The sequence below is a fragment of the Budorcas taxicolor genome, chromosome 6 (assembly GCF_023091745.1).
Source record: "Budorcas taxicolor isolate Tak-1 chromosome 6, Takin1.1, whole genome shotgun sequence".
Lineage (NCBI taxonomy): Eukaryota > Metazoa > Chordata > Mammalia > Artiodactyla > Bovidae > Budorcas > Budorcas taxicolor.
Window position 1 is genome coordinate 26749736 of NC_068915.1, and position 26172 is coordinate 26775907.

Consider the following 26172-nt stretch of genomic DNA (forward strand, 5'->3'; position numbering starts at 1 on the left):
CAGGATAGTTTTAACTATATCCTGTATTATTTCCCATGATAACGTTATTTTGAAAGACTAGTAATCCAAAAAGGCACATTAAGGCTAGTTAAAAAAACAAAACTGTATGTCTGTACCCACTGCTATATTTAAAATGGATAACCAACAAGGACCTACTGTATAGCACATGGAACTTTGCTCAGTGTTATGTGGCAGCTTGGATGTGAGTGGGTTTTGGGGGAGAATGGACACATGTATATGTATGGCCGAGTCCCTTTTCTGTTCACCGAAACTAGCACAACACTGCTAATTGGCTATAGCCCAATACAAAAAGTCCAAAAGGAAAAAAATGTCACGTCTGCTTGTAGGGAAAAAAAAATTCTTAAAAGTCATCTTTAGGGGATTCTATGAATTGATACCATTATCTTACCTCAACTGAAGATGCTTTAAAAATCTTAACTACACAGTATGATGAAAATCTGGGAGTTCACAAAACGTAATAGAATATTTGAATAATCTGAAAAAGGAAGATTGTGCTTGTGTAGTCTCAGAAAACTTCTTTAACATATAATCTCCATTTATTAGTAAGAAAAATGTAAGCAATCTGAAGACTATGATTTTTTCTTTTCTTGGTCAGGGTAGGTCCACAAATCACATAAAGTAAATATCTTTCCAAAACAATAGATTTTATCTCTTACACAGTTGGCTCCCATTCTTACGACTTACCTGGGATGGCTAGGTTTCTGAGGGCACTTAGCGCTGCATGCTGAACAGTTACGTTTCCATCTTCTACATGTCTGTCCAATAAATCCATAAGTTTTTCTACAATTCCATTGTCTACCATATGGATACAATTTCCATCTAAATAACAACAGAAAACATTTTTTCCCCTCTTTACAAATATTTATAAATATTTTGTAATACTCATGCCAGCCCATTATCTACATTAAGGAAAATGGAGCTACAGAAAAATAAAATGTATTCCATCTCTTTCTCACATCAGACTTATGAGATTTTTGTTTGTTCACTGAGTGAGAAGTGTGATTATATTTTTTTAATTTTTATTTTTACTTTACTTTGCTTTACAATACTCTATTGGTTTTGCCATACACCGACATGAATCCGCCACGGGTGTACAAGAGTTCCCAATCCTGGACCCCCCTCCCACCTCCCACCCCATATCATCTCTCTGGATCATCCCCATGCACCAGCCCCAAGCATGCTGTATCCTGTATCAAACATAGACTGGCAATTCGTTTCTTACATGATAGTATACATGTTTCAGTGCCCTTCTCCCGAATCATCCCACCCTCTCCCTCTCCATCAGAGTCCAAAAGTCCATTCTATACATCTGTGTCTCTTTTGCTGTCTCACATACAGGGTTATCATTATCATCTTTCTAAATTCCATATATATGTGTTAGTATACTGTATTGGTGTTTTTCTTTCTGGCTTACTTCACTCTGTATAATTGGCTCCAGTTTCATCCACCTCATTAGAACGGATTCAAATGTATTCTTTTTAATGCCTGAGTAATACTCCATTGTATATATGTACCACAGCTTTCTTATCCATTCGTCTGCTGATGGACATCTAGGTTGTTTCCATGTCCTGGCTATTATAAACAGTGCTGCGATGAACATGGGGGTACACATGTCTCTTTCAATTCTGGTTTCCTCGGTGTGTATGCCCAGCAGTGGGATTGCTGGGTCATAAGGCAGTTCTATTTGCAAGTTTTTAAGGAATCTCCACACTGTTCTCCATAGTGGATGTACTAGTTTGCATTCCCACCAACAGTGTAAGAGGGTTCTCTTTTCTCCACACCCTCTCCAGCATTTATTGCTTGTAGACTTTTGGATCACAGCCATTCTGACTGGCGTGAAATGGGACCTCACTGTGGTCTTGATTTGCATTTCTCGGATAATAAGTGATATTGAGCATCTTTTCATGTGTTTGTTAGCCATCCGTATATTTTCTTGGGAGAAATGTCTATTTAGTTCTTTGGCCCATTTTTTGATTGGGTTGTTTATTTTTATGGAATTGAGCTGCATAAGTAGCTTGTATATTTTTGAGATTAGCTGTTTGTCAGTTGCTTCATTTGCTATTATTTTCTCCCATTCAGAAGGCTGTCTTTTCACCTTGCTTAGTTTCCTTTGTTGTGCAGAAGCTTTTAATTTTAATTAGATCCCATTTGTTTATTTTTGCTTTTATTTCCAGTATTCTGGGAGGTGGATCATAGAGGATACTGCTGTGATTTATGTCGGAGAGTGTTTTGCCTATGTTCTCCTTTAGGAGTTTTCTAGTTTCTGGTCTTACGTTTAGATCTTTAATCCATTTTGAGTTTATTTTTGTGTGTGGTGTTAGAAAGTGATCTAGTTTCATTCTTTACAAGTGGTTGACCAGTTTTCCCAGCACCACTTGTTAAAGAGATTGTCTTTAATACATTGTATATTCTTGCTTCCTTTGTTGAAGATAAGGTGTCCATAGGTGTATGGATTTATCTCTGGGCTTTCTATTTTGTTCCATTGATCTATATGTCTGTCTTTGTGCCAGTACCATACTGTCTTGATGACTGTGGCTTTGTAGTAGAGCCTGAAGTCAGTCAGAGCCTGAATCAAGTCAGGAACTTGATTCCTCCAGTTCCATCCTTCTTTCTCAAGATTGCTTTGGTTATTTGAGGTTTTTTGTATTTCCATGCAAATTGTGAAATTATTTGTTCTAGCTCTGTGAAAAATACTGCTGGTAGCTTGATAGGGATTGCAATGAATCTGTAGATTGCTTTGGGTAGTAAACTCATTTTCACCATATTGATTCTTCTGATCCATGAACATGGTATATTTCTCCATCTATTAGTGTCCTCTTTGATTCCTTCATCAGTGTTTTATAGTTTTCTATATATAGGTCTTTAGTTTCTTTAGGTAGGTATATTCCTAAGTATTTTATTATTTTCATTGCAATGGTGAATGGAACTGTTTCCTTAATTTCCTTTTCTACTTTCTCATTATTAGTGTATAGGAATACAAGGGATTTCTGTGTGTTGATTTTATATCCTGCAACTTTACTATATTCATTGATTAGCTCTAGTAATTTTCTGGTGGAGTCTTTAGGGTTTTCTATGTAGAGGATCATGTCATCTGCAAACAGTGAGAGTTTTACTTCTTCTTTTCCAATTTGGATTCCTTTTATTTCTTTTTCTGCTCTCATTGCTGTGGCCAAAACTTCCAGAACTATGTTGAATAGTAGTGGTGAAAGTGGGCACCCTTGTCTTGTTCCTGACTTTAGGGGAAATGCTTTCAATTTTCCACCACTGAGGATAATGTTTGCTGTGGGTTTGTCATATATAGGTTTTATTATGTTGAGGTATGTTCCTTCTATTCCTGCTTTCTGGAGAGTTTTTATCATAAATGGATGTTAAATTTTGTCAAAGGCCTTCTCTGCATCTATTGAGATAATCATATGTCTTTTATTTTTCAATTTGTTAATGTGGTGAATTATACTGATTGATTTGCAGATATTGAAGAATCCTTGCATCCCTGGGATAAAGCCCACTTGGTCATGGTGTATGATCTTTTTAATGTGTTGTTGGATTCTGATTGCTAGAATTTTGTTGAGGATTTTTGCATCTATGTTCATCAGTGATATTGGCCTGTAGTTTTCTTTTTTTGTGGCATCTTTGTCAGGTTTTGGTATTAGGGTGATGGTGGCCTCATAGAATGAGTTTGGAAGTTTACCTTCCTCTGCAATTTTCTGGAAGAGTTTGAGTAGGATAGGTGTTAGCTCTTCTCTAAACTTCTCGTAGAATTCAGCTGTGAAGCCGTCTGGACCTGGGCTTTTGTTTGCTGGAAGATTTCTGATTACAGTTTCAATTTCCATGCTTGTGATGGGTCTGTTAAGATTTCTTCCTGGTTCAGTTTTGGAAAATTTTACTTTTCTAAGAATTTGTCCATTTCTTCCACGTTGTCCATTTTATTGGCTTATAATTGCTGATAGTAGTCTCTTATGATCCTTTGTATTTCTGTGTTGTTTGTTGTGATCTCTCCATTTTCATTTCTAATTTTATTGATTTGATTTTTCTCCCTTTGTTTCTTGATGAGTCTGGCTAATGGTTTGTCAATTTTATTTATCCTTTCAAAGAACAAGCTTTTGGCTTTGTTGATTTTTGCTATGGTCTCTTTTGTTTCTTTTGCATTTATTTCTGCCCTAATTTTTAAGATTTCTTTCCTTCTACTAACTCTGGGGTTCTCCATTTCTTCCTTTTCTAATTGCTTTAGGTGTAGAGTTAGGTTATTTATTTGACTTGTTTCTTGTTTCTTGAGGTATGCCTGTATTGCTATGAACTTTCCTCTTAGCACTGCTTTTATAGTGTCCCACAGGTTTTGGGTTGTTGTGTTTTCATTTTCATTCATTTCTATGCATATTTTGATTTCTTCTGTGATTTGTTGGTTATTCAGAAATGTGTTGTTCAGCCTCCATATGTTGGAATTTTTAATAGTTTTTCTCCTGTAATTGAGATCTAATCTTAACGCATTATGGTCAAAAAAGATGCTTGGAATGATTTCAATTTTTTTGAATTTATCAAGGTTAGATTTATGGCCCAGGATGTGATCTATCCTGGAGAAAGTTCCATGAGCACTTGAGAAAAAGGTGAAATTCATTGTTTTGGGGTGAAATGTCCTATAGATATCAATTAGGTCTAACTGGTCTATTGTATCATTTAAAGTTTGACTTTCTTTGTTAATTTTCTGTTTAGTTGATCTGTCCATAGGTGTGAGTGGGGTTATAAGATTCTTAAAATAGATAAAATTTTTTAAATTGGCCCCAAAAATCTCTAGCTGAGATCCTGACAGTATGTCAGAAGATGAGTAAGTAGAAACCACATGCTTAATGTGCCCCCAATTGTTTCCATTTATAATGAAGTATGCCAGTGTTCTGCCAACATTACAGTAACAGTACTCTATACTTTGTTATCATGATTGATATTTAAATTATTTTTTAAAGCAGAATTTCTGAAACATTTATAAAACAGAATATTATAATAATTACTATTTAACCCCCATTTAGCTTCATGAATTATCAATATTTTGCAAGTCTTATTTTCATCATTAAGGAGCTAATGATGGTCCCCAAAAAGACAGAATGAAAAATGGAATAAGTCATTATTAAAACATGCTATAACAAGAGTTAATACTCAAATAAAATAAAATTAAAAACAAAAGTAACTCATATTTCCTAGACACAGTATGAGAATAAGTTTCTAGAATGAACAGTGGAAGTATCATACTTCAGAAATATACATGAAGGCCTGGTGCCTCTGAAGTATTATTTAAGTAAATATTCCAGCCTAAACCAGTAGATCACCCACACTTAAGTTTTGTAGACATAAGAGTATAAATTGAGGCACAATAATGAATACTCAGATTATTAAATCCAAGGTAAAATCTAAATCCAAAGAGCATATCCTCCTAGATCGGAAGTATATTAGCACGGGACTAAAGTTTATTCATCTCTGAAGTGTAGAGTATTCAAAAATAAGGACTTCAAAGTCACTGTTCATTATCTTTAAACTATCAGCTCTTAGTTGAAGTGCATAAAACATGTAATTTGTTGGGCAAGTTGCTATTAGTATTTCAGATTTCTGAAAAATTAAGGTAGTAGTACACAGAGATTCTGCACATGCTTCTGAATGGTTCTAGGTTTAGTACTTGTTATGGCAAAGCATAATTCTAAAATATAGAAAGTCTGATTTAATAAGAATGAACTAATATGCTTACCATTTCTGGCAAAATTTGCAATTGCCAATGCTCCAGCAAGCTGTAGCTGGTGGTTATTTGATGGAATCCAAGATAGTACCCTTTGAAACACATTACCTTTTCCTCCTTCAAATAATTTCTGCATGGATTCATCTAGAGATAAATGAAACAGATACAAGGGAAATACTTAGCAGTGACACATCCATATTCTTAACTGAATACCCAACTGGGAAATCATATACTTCACAATCCACAATTCATAAAGGGAGAAGTAATGGCTCTTTTTATAATAAACTTTTAGTAGAGACTGGACAAAAGGGTTTAGAATTTTTCTATTCTAAATCCCAAGTAGACATTTAGCTTTTAGACCTTTGGTATCATAGCTGTCTCTTCTAAATGACAGCTCTTTAAATACTGTGTAAGAGAGTAAAGACTCCTCCTGTCCAGGTTCATTATCTCTAGTTCTCTTTATGATGTGTTTCAAAATCATCACATCAACAAGATTAAATGTGACAGGAAAATGAGAGAAAATGCCTAATGAAGTATTTATAAAAGAGACAATAAATTTTAAAAAATCTGACAATCATGTTTTTTATTGACATAAATTATAACTCACCTCCAAGAAGTAATAAAACCATTAGATCCGAAGCGGTTTTGAGCTCAGCAATATCCTCCTCTTTGTCACTATCCACTTTCTGCTGAACAATCTCCAGTAGACATTCTACCAGGCCTGATTCAACAAGCTGTAGTTTAATAGCATCTAAAGAATAATGTGAACAAAACAACCAAAATTTAAGATGAAATAAGAGTTCTGGTATAAGCAATTTATTATAAGAATTATAAGACTTTCTTATTATAAGAAAGTACATGATTTAGATAATACTCCTTTGAAGATGTGAGTTTCAAAAGGAACTATTAGACAGTGAAGCTTAAATACACAAGAGCTTTATTTCATTTTTCCATTTGATATTATGTCACTTTTCAGAATGTCTGGCAGCACCTAAACAAATTGATTCTCAGCTCTGAAGGCAAGTAATATCTGTTATTCTAGAGATTATACTCACATTTAAAAGGCAACACTATACAATATCCCACACTGTTTGAAATAAAACACACACAGATGATATAGTTAAAATATATCCACTAATGGAATTTGAATACCAAGATACTGAAAAGAGATATTAGTAAATTTCAAAGTATATCACAAGGTATGTATATTTGGATTCATATTTGTACACTGTTATTTTTCTAAGGCAGTTAACTTGTAACTTTCTTAACTTGAAAAGTTATGTTTTAAAAAAGAGTTTCAGGTCTTCATTAATTTGAAGCTTCCTCAAGTGATGGGAACGTGGCTCATTATATTATATTTGCCCTACATTTGAATAGGTTCTTAAATTTTCATAAAAAAGTGGAAAGAAAAAATAACTTTGAATTTTTTTGATGGATAACTAAGGAATTTTAAACAGATTTTACATCCCAATTGTATTTTAAAACACTATCTTCATAGCAAACTATATTTGTCTATCGAATCAATATTGTTCATACTAATATCTTAAATATTCTTTCATTACAGAACACATTTCACTGAAGATTTTATATTCACATTCATATCTCTCTCCCCCAATTCAGCAGATATTGTATAAACTTCATTCATCCTTGTGTTTTAACCTAAATTGGTCTACTTAAATATTTTGGGTATATTTGATACTGCTTAAGATAAATGTTGATCAACTGACCTTAGAAATACATTAGCTACATAGATATTTTCAAACTTAAATTTTATTGTTTAATTGGATTTTATTTTAGTCTTCAGTTTCCCTAAGCTGTATATGCATATATCTACAGCAAGGGCAGTGTAAGCTTCTTATTTGGGAGAAACAGACCTTTTTTTTTTTTCCCCAAACTTAAGACTTTTTCACTGAGACCATTTTAATGTGTAAAAATTTGGCCTTTTTTCCCTATCACTAGGACCACTGATCTTCCTTGGCATATTGTTTCAGAATACACAGAATATTCAACCTAGAATATTTTTTTAAAAGGTATACTTGCACTGTGCCATGCTGAAAGTAGGGCATTTCCTTGGTTACAGAATGACAGAACTAGAAATATGCGGTGACTAGAATTGAAAGCCATGACGAAAAAGCCTTAAAAAATACAAAAAAACCTTGAATTATAGAAATCCCAGTTTAAATGTTGGAATCACTCTCCTTTGTATACAAGGAAAACCAAGGATGATTTTCAAAGTTATCATTCAGTCCACTTCACAGTTATAAAACACAAGTGAAGACAGTGGAGAACAAAACAAACAAATAAAAAGTTATTATGAAATACTGCAAGGAAGGTTACAGGTTGTTCTCTGGCATAAAACTACCTGAAGGTCACAATGAAAATTTCCTATTTGGCCAAACCATGAAATGAGATGAAAAATAAATTTCTCCCATAAGATCTAAGGCACGCAGGAAATATAACATGTGCTAAGGTTAAACTATGAGATCTTTCTTCTCACAGTTTAACTGTAATCACATATATATATGGGATGCTTAAAATGCCTTATTAAAAAGGATTAGCAAGGCATTCCGCCAAAGCAGACAGCCTAGCACACTTTTATCAGTACCATTCTGCCCAAGGACATCTACTTATATCACTACCATTTATGTATCATGTTTTTTTTATATATATATGTATGTGTATATCTGTATGAATGTATATTTAAAAATCTTTTCTAAGTGGTGGAAAAATTCCACAAATTCAACAAAGCATATAAATATACGTTATGCTTAAGTGTGAAAGTTGCTCAGTTATATCTGACTCTGCAACCCCGTGGACTATACAGTCCATGGAATTCTCTAGGCCAAAATACTGCAGTGGGTAGCCTTTCCCTTCTCCAGGGGATCTTCCCAACCCAGAGCTCAAACCCAGATCTCCCACACTGCAGGTGGATTCTTTACCAGCTGAGCCACAAGGGAAGCCCAAGAATACTCGAGTGGGGAGCCTATCCCTTCTGCAGCGGATCTTTCTGACCCAGGAATTGAACCAGGGTCGTCGTCTTCATTGCAGGTGGATTCTTACCAACTGAGCTATCAGGGAAGTCCTTATGTTCTGCTTAATCAACTATTATTATTAAATACATTAAATAACCACAGAACTATTACCTAAATCAAGAAATCCATCACCAACAACCCGAGAAACCCCTCTGTGACTTTTCCTGTCACATATCCGTCCCTTTCAAATCACTACCCTGATATCCATACATATCCATACTTTTACAATTTCACCAAATAATCATTCCTAAAAAACTACAGCTTAATTTTAGCTTTTTTTGAAACTTCATATAAATGGAATCATATATTTTTCAGTGCTGGCCTTTTCTTTTTAATGTTTATAGGACTCATCTACACTACTGGTTATGGCTATCTTCATTCCTTTCCATAACTGTGTATTTTTCCATAATATGGATAGTCCATGTTATTCTACTGTTAATGGATACAAGTTGTTTAAATATTTCATTATTATAAACAATGCTGTTATGGACATTCCTGGAATGGCTCCTGGTGTACATGAACATGTTTCTGGGTATACACCAAACAGCAGAATTTCTGGATCACTGGGAACACCCATCTCTAACTCAGTAGATACTGTTCTCCAAATCGTACCAATTTATAGTCCCATCAGCATTTAATGAGTTTCCACTGTTTCACACCTTCATCAATACTTGGTATTATCGTTTTTTCCAGTGAGTACACAGTGGTAATTTATTGTGGTTTTATTTTGCATTCCCTAATTTTTAATGAGTTGAGCATATTTTCATGTGTTTATTAGCTACTTGGATTTTATCTTTTGTCAAGGGCCTTCTCAAATTATTTGCACATTTTCACCACTGAATTTTCCACATTTTTCTTAGTGACTTGGGGGTGTTTTTCTACGTGTTGTACACATCAGCCCTCTGCTTGTTACATGTGTTGCAAATATCATTTCATCTACTGTCATGCTTTTCTCAAATTTTTATTTTTAAAATAACCAAATTTATCATTTTTTCCTTTTAGGTAAGCTTTTTGTGATATAAGAAAATTTTCTGTATGCAAGCCTGTGATGATATTCTCCTATCTCATGTTTTAAGGTTAACTTTCTTATTTCAACTTTTATGTTCAATAATGTATCTGAAATGAAATTTTAAAATAGTAAAAACTGGGATTGTATGTGTGTCTCCAATCGTATTTTCTACATTTCTAGCACCATTTATTTAACAAACTGTCCTTTCCATATAGCTCCATAGTGGTACCTTTTTTTCTTAGTAAAATAGACATCTACTAATGCATCCATTTGTTTCTGGGTTATCCTGTTGCACCAGTCTTCCTGTCTATCTTTGAACCAATACTACATTGTCTTTTAAATATAATAGAGCTTTATCAGAATAAAACTTTATTGTTGTTATGAAGTAAAACCCGTTCTGCTCCCTTGTTCTTGTTCACATTATCTTGACTATTCCTGGTCTTTGGGATTTTGATGAGAACTGCAGTTAAGTCTTTATATCAGTATGGGGCCATATAACATCATTACAGAATAGCTTTCTGTTTATTTAGATCTTAGTTTCTCTTAATGATTTTCTACACTTTTCTGCCAGAGATCTTAGACATCTTTTATTAACCTATTCTGAAGTACTTCTCTCTCTTTTTTCTTTAAAGCCACTCAGCTTGCAGGATCTTAGCTCCCAGACCAGGGATCACATTCGGGGGCCCCAGCAGTGAAAGCACAGAGTCCTAACCACTGGAATACCAAGGAATTTCCTTAAATATTTTTTTTTATACTAAACAATGTATTTTTAAAATGTATTTTCTGTTTTTGCTCGTATGTAAAAATACAATGCTTTGGGTTTTCAGATGTTTTTCTTTGTTTTGGCTAACAACCCAAATGCTAATTTTCAAGATTAACCTATTCTTTTGTATTCTGGATGTAATCATATCATCTATGAAAAATGATAGCTTATTTCCTACCAATATCTTTTCTTTCTTTTTTACTCTATAGCACTGGATAGTTCCTACAATACAATAAGAAATAAAAATGGGGATAATCCTTCTCATTCCCAACTTTAGAAGGAAATGCTTTTTGTTTTACCACTGAGTGTGAAGTTTTCTATAGAATTCGGGTTATATATTCTCTTCACTCTCTTCTAGTAATGGTTTCTTAAGTTTTTAAAAACCATATATGGATGCTTAATCTTATGAAATGTTTTTCTGGATGATAAAGACGCTTACTCCTTGGAAGAAAAGTTATGACCAACCTAGATAGCATATTCAAAAGCAGAGACATTACTTTGCTGACTAAGGTCCGTCTAGTCAAGGCCATGGTTTTTCCAGTAGTCATGTATGGATGCGAGAGTTGGACTATGAAGAAGGCTGAGCGCCGAAGAATTGATGCTTTTGAACTGTGGTGTTGGAGAAGACTCTCTAGAGTCCCTTGGGCTGCAAGGAGATCCAACCAGTCCATTCTGAAGGAGATCAACCCTGGGATTTCTTTGGAAGGAATGACGCTAAAGTTGAAGCTCCAGTACTTTGGCCACCTCATGCGAAGAGTTGACTCATTGGAAAAGACTCTGATGCTGGGAGGGATTGAGGGCAGGAGAAGGGGACGACCGAGGATGAGATGGCTGGATGGCATCACTGACTCGATGGACGCGAGTCTGAGTGAACTCCGGGAGTTGGTGATGGACAGGGAGGCCTGGCATGCTGCAATTTACGGGGTCGCAAAGAGTCGGACACGACTGAACGACTGAACTGAACTGAAGATCATACAATTGCACACATCTCACACTAGTAAAGTAATGCTCAAAATTCTTCAAGCCAGGCTTCAACAATACATGAACTGTGAACTTCCATATGTTCAAGCTGGTTTTAGAAAAGGCAGAGGAACCAGAGGTCAAATTGCCAACATCCACTGGATGATCAAAAAAGCAAGAGAGTTTAAGAAAACACCTATTTCTGCTTTATTGACTATGCCAAAGCCTTTGACTGTGTGGATCACAATAAACTGTGGAAAATTCGGAAAGAGATGGGAATACCAGACCACCTGACCTGCCTCTTGAGAAACCTATATGCAGGTCAGGAAGCAATAGTTAGAACTGGACATGGAACAACAGACTGGTTCCAAATAGGAAAAGAAGTATGTAAAGGCTATATATTGTCACCCTGCTTATTTAACTTCTGTGCAGAGTACATCATGAGAAACGCTGGGCTGGAGGAAGCACAAGCGGGAATCAAGATTGCCAGGAGAAATATCAATAACCTCAGATATGCAGATGACACCACCCTTATGGCAGAAAGTGAAGAGGAACTAAAAAGCCTCTTGATGAAAGTGAAAGTGGAAAGTGACAAAGTTGGCTGAAAGCTCAACATTCAGAAAACTAAGATCATGGCATCCGGTCCCATCATTTCATGGCAAATAGATGGGGAAACAGTGGCAGACTTTATTTTGGGGGCCCCAAAATCACTGCAGATGGTGAATGCAGCCATGAAACTAAAAGACACATTCTCCTTGGAAGGAAGGGCATGACCAACCTAGACAGCATATTAAAAAGCAGAGACATTACTTTGCCAACAAAGGTCCATCTAGTCAAGGCTATGGTTTTTCCAGTGGTCATGTATGGATGTGAGAGTTGGACTGTGAAGAAAGCTGAGCACTGAAGAATTGATGCTTTTGAACTGTGGTGTTGGAGAAGACTCTTGAGAGTCCCTTGGACTGCAAGGAGATCCAACCAGTCCATCCTAAACAAGATCAGTCCTCGGTGTTCATTGGAAGGAATGATATTGAAGCTGAAACTCTAATACTTTGGCCACCTGACGTGAAGAGCTGACTTATTTGAAAAGACCCTGATGCTGGGAAAGATTGAAGACGAGAGGAGAAGGGGACGACAGAGGATGAGATGGTTGGATGGCATCACCGACTCGGTGGATGTGAGTTTGAGTAAACTCTGGGAGTTGGTGATGGACAGGGAGACCTGGTGTGCTGCAGTTCATGGGGTCACAGAGTCGGACACAACTGAGCGACTGAAGATCATATGATTTTCCCCTTTATTAAGTTTTAATGTCATGAATTATATTGACTGCCTTTGGAATAATAAACTACATTTCCAGAATAAATCCAATTTAGTATGATGATTAATTTTTAAATATATTACTGGAAATTGTTTGCTAAAAGTTTATGGGAATTTTGGATCTATGTTCATGGTGAGACTGGCCTTTAATTTGTATTCTTCTATGGTCTTTGATGGTATTTTATTAGCTTCACAAAATACACTAGTGAGTATATTTGCGTTTCCTATTCCTTGAAAGAATATAAGGTAAGATTACTCGGCTTTTCTATTCTTGTGTCATCCATACTTGAAAATGTATGGACATCAAAATTTTGTAACATTCTTCTAGTATCTGTGGTATCTGTAGTGAGATCTATTTTCTTGATTCTGGTTATTTGTACCTTCCCTCTCTTTTTTCTTCCAGATTAATCTTACTAGGGATTTACCAGCTCTATGACATCTTTTCAGACTCAACATTGACCAGCATATGCTTCTATTGTGTTACATATTTTCTGTCTCATTAACTTCAGTTCTTTGTATTTCCTTCCTTCTAGTTTCTTTGGGTTTTGTTTATGTTTTTCTTCACTAATTCCTGAGATTAAAACTGAGCTTACTGATTTTAGCTTTTTTCATTTTCCATTATATACTTTTAAAGTGAAAAAAAAAATCACTTTAAGTATGGCTTTACATGCGTCATAAAAGATTTGAGACAGTGTTCTCATTTTCCTTATTATTAAAAAAAAAACTCAAACATATTCTAAAATGGCAATCCTTTGTTAAAATTTTTTCCATGAGAAGTATACACATTTTAAATGGTTTATATATACTTGCAAGGGTTCTGAAGTGAGGTGCAGGGCTCCACGTATGTCCATTAAATCAATTTTCATAATCATGGTGTCCACATTTTCTATACTACTATTTTTTTAAAGTCTATTTGTCCTAAGATATTTGTGGATATTTAGTTGTCCTCATAGTTCTGAATACTTTTGCTTCCAATCTTTTGGGATAATATGTATTTTTATAGCTTCCAAGTGAACTGGATCTTTCATCATGATAATGTCACCTTCTTTATCTCTAGCAAGTTTCTTAATAGTAATGTCTATTTTACCTGATAGTACTGATGATATGACTATCTTGGCCTTTTTCAGGTTTGAATGGAATATTTTTTAATCTTTTAAATCCCCTCATACTTAAGAAGTATTGGTTGTTTAGCTGGTTTTTAAAATTTGAGTTAACAGTTGGTCTTAATTTTAACTAAAGTATTTAGGCCACATACATTTAATGTAATTACCAAAATACTAAATCCAGTATATTTTTTCATCCCTATTTTTACCTCCTGTTCCAAGTTCCCTTTGCTCTCTGTTCTTTTGTTAGTTGATGCTGTATTAAAAAAAAATTCTTTTCCACAAATCTTTCCATTAGTTGCATTTGGTTTTAAAAATTATTCTACTTCACCTTAAAATTTGGACTCATTAATCAGAATCTAATGGTACTTTCTTCCAGATAATACAAATGTCTTGGAACTCTTCACTTTTATGTCCCTCCAGATTCATACATTCATTTTGTGGTTCAGTTCAGTTGCTCAGTAGTGTCAGACTCTTTTCGACCCCATGGACTATAGCACACCAGGCTTCCCTGTCCATCATCAACTCCCAGAGCTTGCTCAAACTCATGTCCATCAAGTCAGTGATGCCATCCACCCATCTCATCCTCTGTTGTCCCCATCTCCTCCCGCCTCCTCCATTTTGTGGTATATAAAATATATATACATATATATATATACACACACACTTTAGATTTCACAATGAATTATTTTTATCATTTTGTATATTCAACATTCATGAGATTTACATACATATTTACTGCTTTTTTTTGCTTCTTTCTCCTCCCCTGCACCTATAATCTTCTTTCTGGATTCAGTTTCCTTTTTGGGGGTGGGGGGGGGTGGGGAATCATTTTCCTTTTATCTACAAGAATCCTTTATAATTTCTTTTTAGTGAGAATATGTTAGTGGTTAACTTTCATGGTTTCTAATCTGAAAACATCTTCATTTGCTTTCGGTTCTGACAGTTACACAGGGATTAGAATTTTAGGTTGTATTTATTTTCTTTCAGCACACAGAACATGTCTGTCATCTGGCTTTCTTGTGACTGTCAAGAAGTTAGCAGTCAAACTTTTGCCTCTTTTAAGGTAATCTATTTTTCTCCTGGCTAATTTTAAAATTCTGTCCTTATATATATATTTTTTTCAATTTCAATATGACATATCTAAATGTATATTTCTTTGAATGTTTTAAAATTATTGGGGTTCTTGAATCCTTGATATCTTTCATAACTTTTGAAAAGTACGCTGCCAAAATTTCTTCAAACTTCTACCCTCCCATCTCCCTTCTTTCTGGGACCCCAAAAAATGTATATGAGTCCCTTTCCCTCTTATTCTCTTTTATGTATATTGGTCCTTTTCTTTCTCTGGATTTCATTCTGGATTTCCTTCCCTTCTATCTTCCAGTTCACTGGTTCTCTAATTTAACTATATTTAATCTGCTATCAAACTCATCTATTTAGGTTAATTTTTGTTGTGTTTCTCAATTCAGGAATTTCCAATTATTTCTTTTTCAAATCAGCTAGTCTACTTTTTATAGTTTCTAGTTTCTATCTAAAATTTTCAAGCTTGTTTTTAACTCTTTGAACATAATAAGCATACCTGTTTTGAGTCAATGTCTAATAATTCCCATATCGGGATATTTGTTGCCTGTTCTTTGTACTGATTCTTGCTTACAATGTCTTGTCTCCTCATGTCCTCTCTGGTTATGTGCTAGACACTGTATTTGAAAAATTATTATGGGATGGTTTGTTTCCTTTGGTTCTCTCTTATTCCTAGAGTGTATCCCTTAAGATTTTTTGCCTAAATGGTATAAAGACTACTTTATACCATTAAAGTGGAATACTTCACACTGTCCCTGACATGCCTTCTTTTAAAGGCCCTTCTCATTCCCTCTTGCCTCTTCACTGCCTCCAACTTCTCACTCTAGAGCCTCATCCTCAGTGTCTACACAGTTGGTAGGCCTGCTCCAACTTTTATGGCCTTTGCCCTGCAAGAGTATGTAAGTGGAGTAGAGCCTCTCGGCTGCCTTTTCCAGACTGGCATAAGAATGTGTAAGCTACAGAACCACCTTTCCCAAGATTTTAAAATCAAAACAATTTGGAAAGTAGTTTTGGCCAATATATGTATAGTTATGAAATAGATAATGCAGCTGAAGTTAGAGATATCTGAAATAAAACTTATCACATCATTAATAAAAGAAAGGAATTTGAGTTAAATATTTAGCTGGCAGTTAAATAAGATTAGAAAAAATGGAAAAAGCCTACATGATCAAGAATCAAGAGGTGCATTTATTTTCTCACCATTTTCTGCCAATGGAGCAAGAACTTCAAAAACCATTTCCCTCTTATCATGTTCTATTTGTTTCTTGAAGAGTTTCACCAGCTCTTCAGCAATGTTTGTACTGGCAAACTGTTCTTTACTTGACTCTGTAAAAAATAAGAGGAAAATTTAAAGTAAAAAAACAAAATTAAGCACAGAAAATTTTTTTTATTACTTTCAATACTTGGTCATTTTGTATCATTACTGATAAATGCAAACACTCTTCAAATACAGAATCAGTCCTTTTTTTTTTTTTTTTTTAATGCCTCTGTAGAGGAAAAATGTCTAAAGCTTTAAGATGTTCTGACCCAATTATATTCAAGGCTATAAAAAAAAATGTTTGCTAGAATAACATATAGGTAACCATAGCAATGGTAAAATTACTGTTATAAATTCATAGTTTCAAGGCTTTTAGCCAAAGAAGAAAAACTACTCATAACAGATTGCATTTCACATGGCTGAACTAAAGGAGACTTGTCTTTATACCATTCGAGCGGCATGCTTTCACACTGTCCCTGACATGCCTTCTTTCTTGTCTCTTCACCACCTCTGACCTTTCACTCTAGACCCTCATCCTCAGCATTTAAAGATCTTTAATATTTCTCACAAAAAAAGCAATATTAAAACCAAATACCTTCCCTTTACTCCACTTTCATGAAGCTACCATCCAGTCTGTTGAATTTCAAACAAGTTTCTTGACAGCACTGTCTACATACACTGTCTCTACTTCCTCAACTCACATGCATACCTAAACCCACCTCAAACCAGTTTTGGCCCACCTCTACAATCTGCAGTCTCCTTTGCGTGCTCCTCCTTTCCACCAGACCTGTATAAATTCTAGTTCCTTAAGACTTCATCTTCGGCTTTCTTACCTTGATCCTTACTCTCACCCTAGGCAATCTAATTTTTTTCCATACCATAAAAATACCACCTATATGTTGATGCTTATACAATCATATCTCTAGCCCTCTTCTTAACTCCAGGCTATTTAAATGGCCATTTGACATCACCATTTGAACATCTTTCTAGCATCCAAACACCATGCCTAAGGTAGACTTCTGATATTCTGATATCTCTGTTCTTTCTCCAGACTTCCTTAATTTAGAATAAACATGCCACCTACCCACCTTCCACACAGGCAGAAACCTGGGGCTCACTGCTCACTTGTAACCAAAATCTATCAATCTACCACCAAAATACAACCAGAATCCATTCTGTTTCCTTTCAGATTCTCAGTTATTTTGCTGCGTCAGATATCCTATCAATTTATCTAAACGTTTCTCTCAGAGAATTGACCAATCTAGTTGAGACTGCCTGCTCTTCATGTTTGCTGAACACACTGACATCCTGGAATTTCTTTTCCATGATCTTGATGGATATTTTCTTCTCCTTCCTGTATTAGATACCCTATTATCTATGTTCATTTACATTCAGCTTTTTAGTTTCCGTGGAGGCATCCACCAGCAGCTTTCTGAGAAAGGTAAAGTACACTGTTTGAAGAAGATAAATATTTAGAAATTTTAACTGTCTGAAATGTTCCTCCCACCTAGAATGCACATCTGTAATTTAAATTCCTTCCTTACCTCATTCAATTATGTCCTCATACTAGCAATTACTGTAACTTACAATTATATGCTTATTTATAAGTTCATCTTAGAAATAAGTTTCCACATCACCTACTAAAATATAAGCTGCTTGAGAGCATGCCTACCACAAACACAGTATACAGTATGGTGCCTAGTACAGAGCAAGTGTTCAAAAGAAATTTGTTGATTTTGAATGTTGGAAAAAACAAGTAAACAAATGCAAGAGATACATTCTATTCTCTAGTTTCTGGTAAATCTCCGCCAATATCAAATAAAAAATATTACAAATTCAACTTTAAAAGAAAATGGAGAAATAAATATTTATATTGCTTAAAACAGTTTTGATTTACTCTACTGTTACCCTGCTTTTGGCACATGTACCAGATCTATGCCAAAATGATGAGAATCCACTCCAAGACTTCTAAGGAAGATTCCTTAGAGCTACAAAAAAAGGGCAAGGGTGGAGTGTCTTTTCTAATAAGCTACCTAAACCCTCAGAAATCAAATTTTACAAACATCACACCTTACCCTAAAAAGTTAGTTTGATTTAAACAGGAATGATTTAACTCCTCAACATTCTGTTTCACACAATTCTTCAAATAAACGAAACATAAAATCATAGATGAAATAGACATCATTTATCTAGTTATGTACTCTTAACTCTTTTTAAAAAAGTTGTAGCACTTTTCTCCAATCCATAGTTTATTCTTCCACTTATTAAACTGAAACCAAATCACCACTGTTAAGTAATTCAGTCCATTTGCCAGCACAAGGGAACAATGCACAATAATTAATAGAGGAATTCATGAAGAAAACCTTATCATATCCTGTAGGTGGATACAGAGAAAAGATAGCATGATCTGTGATTTGGACATTATATTTGATTTAAATGCCACAGATCCTTAACAGATTTTGAGCAAGAAGGATTTTTTCCTAAGGGTTTATTTTTAAAGTTGGGTTTTTTTTTTTTTTTAATGTGGACCATTTTTTAAAAAGTCTTTATGGAATTTGTTACAGTACTGCTCCTGTTTTTTATGTTTTGTTTTTCTGGCTGTGAGGCATGTGGGGTCTCAGCTTCCCAGCCAGGAACTGAGCCCACACCCTCTGCATCAGAAGGTGAAGTCTTAACTATTGGACAGCCAGGGAAGTCCACCCCTTAAGCATTTATTTTTTAACAAAATTATATATTAATTTAAAGAGTTAGTTCTAATACTTATTTTACCGGCAGAATCCAGTCTCCCTTTGCCATTTCTTCTTCAAAAACAAGCACATAAAGCTCTTTTAGCTAATTCACTGGTATTTACCTCCAGATCTTTAAATAACACTTTATATTGACAATTTTTGCTTTTTTAGTTTTAGGTATTTTTGATTGACCTTTCACTATGAAAGATGAAGCACTAGCTTTCTCCTTTTCCTGTCTCCACAATAACCTACATCTTTACAATGTAATTATACTGTATTTTGGTTTGAAATAATTAGTGTTTCAATAATATACTGTTTCATTTGGCCTGGGGTTACTTCTATTTCCTTGGAATTACTTTTTTTCTCATTTACTTAGCCTTCAATGCACTTATTAATTCAACTCCAAACTCTCCATCAGTTGTCTGATTTTTTTCTTAATAAGCACGTTCTCTTTAGGTGCTCAATTAATTTCATCTCGTGTAAGAGTTTCTCCAATCTGGACTGGTTGCTCTTTGAAAACAGGAAATTTGGGGCTGTCATGTCACCAGACTACTAGAAACTTCTATTTTCCTGTTGAATCTCTTGTCTCCTGATTCCTATGTAGTCTTATTATTTATATGCCTTGTTTCATTGGAACACATCTTCCAGAGGCTTCCAGGAAAGATATAAAGGATACCACTTTTCTGAGACATTCATGTTTAACACTGTCCCTATTGTTACATCACACTTGACTTGATGATTTGCATACAGAATTCTATACTAGAAATAATTTTTCCTCAAATTTTTGAAGGCAACAACATTCCATTTTCTTGGTTACCAGTGTTGTTTTGATACATTTGATGTCTACTGATTCACAATCTTTTCTATGTAACTTTCTTCCTTCCTCTCTCTCTGGAATTCTATAAAATGTTCCCTTTGTCCCCATTATTCTAAAATTTCACATTGATGTGCTGTGGTCTGGGGACCTAATTTCATCCAGGAGGCTGTCATTTGATAAGATTCTTCTAATCTGGAGAAATATTTACTTTAGTTCTGTGACACTTGGGTTTATTCAGCAATTTTTTCCTATTTATCTCTTTCTAAAACTCTTGGACTGATTTCTCTATTTTCCATACCCTTGCTTTTTGCTTTACTTCTGTAAATATTTCTCTATACAGTTTATTGTCTTTCATTTCATCTGTTTTAGCTTTCTTGCTCTGTTCCTTTTTCTTTGAAGATAGCGTCCTGTCATAGTTTCCTGCTTACAGTATTTTCCTACTTGAGCATATTAGAGTTTTCCCCCACCCTGGATAGTTTCTACTTCCTCCAACTTACTTTTTTTATTTCATTATTTCCCATGTTAGAGGCGGTCCTCACTTTTTTAGTTGTCTGCTACTCATTAAGAACTGGGATTTAAAAATTGATTAGGATCTATGAGTGGCCTTGTAAGATTCCCTGTAGATCTGAAGGCTCTGTGTAGAAGAACTCCAACATAAGTATCTTTAAGTTCATACCCTCTACTTTGAGTCTCTCTCTACGAGTAAACACAGTCTTCTGCTGAGATGGGAAGGCCAGTTACCAGAGCGGGAAGGGACAGAAGAAACTCTTGATGCCACTAAATCCTGAGCCTTTTGAAGATACCAAAGAACAAATTGGTTAGTTCTTGGCTTTCCAATTCAGGATTCAAATTTCAAAGTTTTGCTAAGTGAATTACTGCTTCTTTTCTTTCTGGGTTCTAAAAAGTTTTTGTATTATCCCTTTTGTTTGTTTTCCCTCCCCTTTTCTTGATGGTTTTGCATTAAAAAAACAAAAACAAACAAACAAAAAAAACTCTTTAGTTTTAGTTGGTTTCCAAAAGGGAGCAAAAGTACAGATTTTCATTCTAACATTTCTACCCACCTTCCAAAATACTAATATTTTAATCAGACAAGTTTATTTATAAAAGATTGTGAAGCCAAACAAAAAGGGGGAAAATCTCAGTCTGTTTATAATGTTTATAAGCATGTAAACTTTAAAACTGGATTCATCCTATAATTGTGAATATAGAATAATATTGTGTGCACATACACTAGGAATCAAAAGACTTAAAAAGGGCTGCACATTCCTTTTCTGCCCCCAATCCTAAACTAGACTGCATTCATTTATTTTCTGTTTTATCTTTAAGCTATATCTTTAGTGAGCAAAAACACAAAAATTTCTTAGCTCCAATTATAAACAATATATTCCTAAGATGTAATTGGATCTACACTTTAGCACTGAAAGAATGTATCTATGACGCTTCAAAAAAATAAACTGAAAGAATCTAAATGAATTTCCAGGTTAACATCTACAGAAAAACGTATTATAAGTATATTAATCAGCTATGAATAATTCTATTTTGGTTCACGTCTAGGACTTACCAAGTTCTGCTAAATTGCCAAAGGCAACAAGACACATTTCTGTAAGAGCTGCATTTTGGCAGTGGATGCCCAGTAATTTAACTAAGGTAGGAATAACACCCATGTTGATAAGCTGAGCTTGAAGGGAATCTGTTAAAAAAACAACAACAAACAAACAAGAAAACAAAACACAAAAAAAGTGTTTACGTATTAAATGGACACTAGTAAGAAGAAAACACCTCTTATACTCCCTACTGCAAACACAATACTATTTCATACTATTTTAATTATGGTAAAACAAGGTTAAATCCACTCATAAGTCTTGAAAATGTTTAAGACATTAGTTCAAAGGAATTGAATTTTGAAACTTTTCAATGAAATTTTCAAAGAAATTTAGAAATGACAATAATTCAAGTAATATGGCACATCACCAGTGTTTTTTAAATGGTCTTATACTTTTACTGAGTAGGTTTTAAAATGCATAAACAATTAAACATTATCATTGGTTTTTAAGTTAAAAGGTTAGACAAAGTAACACTTGCATTACAGGAAGTCACAGAGTATATGAGAAGCATAAGAAAAAAAGCAACTTAAATAAGACTAAGAAGATAAAAGTCTTAGAACCCCTTAAAAACACTTGCTTCATAATAAAGAATGAAAAATATATAACACACTCAAATTATTATTTATTTGCAGCAGAGTGTTCTTTGATGACTGTTAGGAAGGAAAGTTTTAACAACAAAAGAATCTGGCTACTTAAAATATTTCTCTTTTCAAAGTTTTATTTAATAATAGTGACAATCATCTTAGGAAAGAAAGAAAGACTTCGCTTGAGAGGTAAAGAGGTCAATATGGCTTTGTTATCATTGCTTGCCTTCATTTTCTAAGAAACTAATTGATTTTAAAGTACTTAATATGCCTCACACTTTCACAACTGCTCCTCATGAACAATGATAATAGAATACCTGTAACAGAGTTGAAGGTAAATAAACCAAAGTGAAAATCAAAAGTACTACCTCTAAGAATAAGCAGAAAGACCCTAAGAAGAAAGACACTCATATGCCTATGCAAACACTATCCTAGTAACTGGTTCATCTAAAGACAGAGGAAAGCTTTCAAAATCTTTTCCTTTTAAAAATTATATGCCATTTTCAAGTTAAGAATTTTCTCCAAGTTTAAGTTACATATTTTTTTTATCTAAAGAAAAAATCTGTTTCTTACAAAACACATTTTCCTCATAACATGCATCCCTTGATGGAGATTGTGTACTAATCTCTTTACCACTCTTCAGAGTTCTAAGGCTTCCCTGGTGGCTCAGTGGTAAAGAATCTGCCTGCCAATGCAGGAGATGCGGGCTGGATCCCTGGATTGGGAAGATCCCCTGGAGAAGGAAATGGCAGCCCACTCCAGCATGGGAGTCCCATTGGCAGGGGAGCCTTGAGGGCTACAGACCAACTGACCCTGAGTTGCAAAGAGTCAGACATGATTTTAATGGCTAAACCATAACAACAACATAGTTCTTAACCTATAGATAAGGAGATGGTTGGGTGATTATCAGAAAGAACATAAAGGTAAGGTTGAGCTGTCTCACATGCCAATTGATTACTTGCCTAGAGGTCTGTGTAGTTAATTTTTCCTGCTTTTAGAGTCAAATAAGAAGAGATAGCTAACAAGAGGCTTGTCAGCCCTGAAAACTGATGGTAATTATGGATATTATCTGGCTCAGTTGGGAGGGGTGGTCATCTATACTAGAAAGAGGCTTATGACCAAAATAAGAATAGAAAACAAATCCTGAGACAAATGAAGTTTACACTGAGAGTTCAAGTAGTCTAAAACAATTTCAAATTTTGCAGTGCAATTATGAAGTCTGTTCTAAAATGACATATATGTAAAAGAATGTATTCAATTAAATGATTCATTTTTATGCTTCTGATGCTAATTATTTTTTCTAACTATACAATTCAGTAATTAATGAATGACTCACAACACTTACATTATCTTACAGGCAAATAGCCTATTATACCTATAGTATTACACGTATTATAGTATATACCTCTATGTTATATTGGCAGAGTATTTGTATCTTGGTTATAGTATCTATAAAGATCATGCACCAAGAAGCTTTCCAAGTTAGAAATTATTTTGGTTACTTACCAGTTGATAGAGTGCCTTAATATTGGATCACCTCTGCAGATCCTTGTTCTTTAGCAATATTTTTAACTTTATTTATTCATTTTGCCTACCTCTTCAAATACTGCAGAGCTGTTGAATCATTAAATCTCAGGTATGTAAGCGTGAGCACTAGCGCATGCATTGAGTGAGTCAAACTCTACTATATGTCTGCATATATGTAAGCATCACACACCCCCTCAGTACTGTTGGTACAAACTGTGAAAATCCAACAGTCCAGGGACATTAGAGGAATAACAAAATATAGGAAGGAGCTAGGAGCTAGCAGGAGAATGCCACTTAAATAATGCTCTTCATGTTTTCTGAACTTGGCATCTCTACCACTTTCTTTGACCACTTTTACAACATTATGGATTTTGGTTCCAGGGATAAGAGGGCCAAAAGATAAAAGAAACATTACAGAGTTTCATACAATCTGTGGCATACAAATTGAAGCAGCAATATTTGAAATTGTGGTAGATAAGCAGGAAAAGTAGCATAGTCCAATGGCATATGGTATAAATAGCCATAATTCATAAAAATCACATTGCTTCATGAAAATGTGTTCAAGCTACCCAGGAGCCATTTAACTGTGTATTCACATACAACACACATACCACACACAAGTAAAGAGAAAAAATATATAGTCATCCAATGGACAGGCCTCATTTTAGACCACTTGGGTGCCCTTCTTTTATATCCATTTCTATGAAGGTAACTAAAACAAAAATTACACTCAAATAATTCTAAAATCTGTTCATGCCAATTGCAGGCAAGTCATTCTCCTTTGTTAATGGAGGCCCAGAAGAGAGAAATATCTTAAACAGGCTGATACAAATTTTCATCTCAAGATAGGCAGGCATCCTAGAACACGGTTCTTAAAGTGGAGTCCCCAAAACACTTTCAGAGGATCACCAGGTCAAAATTACTTTCATAAAAACACCCAAGATTTGATTTGCCTTTTTCACTGTGCTGACATTTCCACTGATGGCACAAAAACAGTAGTGAGTAAAACTGCTGGGGCTTTAGTATGAACCCAGTCAATGGCACCAAAACGTATTAGTAGTCACTGTATTCTTAACATCACACACTCACAGTAAAATAAATGCTATTCTTTTCAGCAGTTAAAGAAATTTAACTTATTTTTTCATAAAAAGATGCTATTTACATTGACCTGTAATGGGTTTTTATTATTTGAAAATGCAATACTAAATAATTTTTAAAATGCCTTCATTTTAATTTCCAATATAATATTGATAGATATAACCCATACATATAAACAAAAATTCTTTGAGATCTTTGGCAATTTTTAAGTGTCTAAAAGAGCCCTGAGATCAAAAGTTTAAGAACCACTGCCAATGGATTACCTAATTTTTATAGGGATTGGGGAAAAAAATATAGAAAAGAGTTCTAAAATTCAATGATATGCTTGGCAGATGTGACAGAAGAAAAACATTAAAATTACAAGCACGGTAGGAATCCTAGATACTGGTGCTTAGATATTTTGAGTGAGATAACATTAATTAAGCACTGGAACACCTCATTTTGCTTATATGAATAGATACTCTACTTAAGTCTAGGAGAATATTCCATGATTAGATCTGTTTCCCTATTTCAGTTACAACTTACTATGTTATCAATACATAGTTCTTTTAAGGGTTAAGTAAAGCTATAGTTTGTGTGGAATAAATTAGTATTAGTTCTTATTGCTGGAAGCAAATGGTTAAGTAGAATCACTTTTTTTCTTATTGCCCAAAGAAAGCTGTAAATAGACTTCAAAGGACATGGCTGACACTCATGCTGTTGTGAATGGTACCAGGGATATGACTTATAAATTAAAGACTAATTGGAAGAAATCCTCAGAACCAGTTCACATTCTCTAGAGACACTTGAGAGGGTAAGAGACACAATTTAAGACCGAGACTTATCGCATTCTTCAATGAATACCAACAACTCCAAAACAATGTCAGAGCTCAACAAATACAGTTCACAAGAATGCAACTCAGGCCCATACATAGCAAACACGTATGTGTGAAAGACAGTCTTTAGACAGGACAATGTCATAAACGTCTGAAGACTTTTAAAAATTGCTCCTGACACACATCACAGACAAATACTGGCCAAAGTACAGAATTACAAAATTACATAATATCAAGATGACACAGGCCCTGCATGACCTATGGGAGGAAGAGAAGAAAGGCACTGAGGGGGTGCAATACAGATGCGTATACAAAGAGATATAAGGCAATCAACGCATGCGCTGGTGTGAACACTTACCTACCTACATTTGAATTTCAATGGTTCCAAGTTCTTCAGGTCACACACACATGGAAACTCCAAAGAATGGAGATCTGGAGAGAAGATCTCAAGTTGAAGAACCTTTTTCCCCCTGAGTTTTCAGTTTAATGTTTCAAACATTGGTATAGATTATAGGTCCAGAAAAGTATGCCAAGAATTCTAGTAATTCAACTGAAGTTATGTGGATCAATTACTAAAAAGTATAGGTTTTTAAAGAAGATAACACATGTTTATCTTATTCCCAAGAAAAGTTCCTTACAATGTCATAAAATTTTTAAGCTGATTAATAGGACATAATGATGAAACTGTGTCAAAATAACACACACACAGACAATTCAAAATACACAGTCTCTACATTAGTAT

The 26172-nt window shown here is 34.6% G+C and overlaps 1 protein-coding gene across 1 annotated transcript in view; it reads right to left on the reverse strand.

Annotated features, from left to right (window-relative positions):
* Positions 1-26172, reverse strand: part of RAP1GDS1 (Rap1 GTPase-GDP dissociation stimulator 1) — a 155497-nt gene that overhangs the window by 15364 nt on the left and 113961 nt on the right. The window contains exons 6-10 of the mRNA XM_052641992.1: positions 21364-21492; positions 16199-16324; positions 6345-6488; positions 5750-5881; positions 706-840 (exon numbers count right to left, since the gene is read on the reverse strand). Coding sequence (XP_052497952.1) covers positions 706-840; positions 5750-5881; positions 6345-6488; positions 16199-16324; positions 21364-21492 — 666 coding nt within the window. The remainder of the gene's footprint in view (positions 1-705; positions 841-5749; positions 5882-6344; positions 6489-16198; positions 16325-21363; positions 21493-26172) is intronic.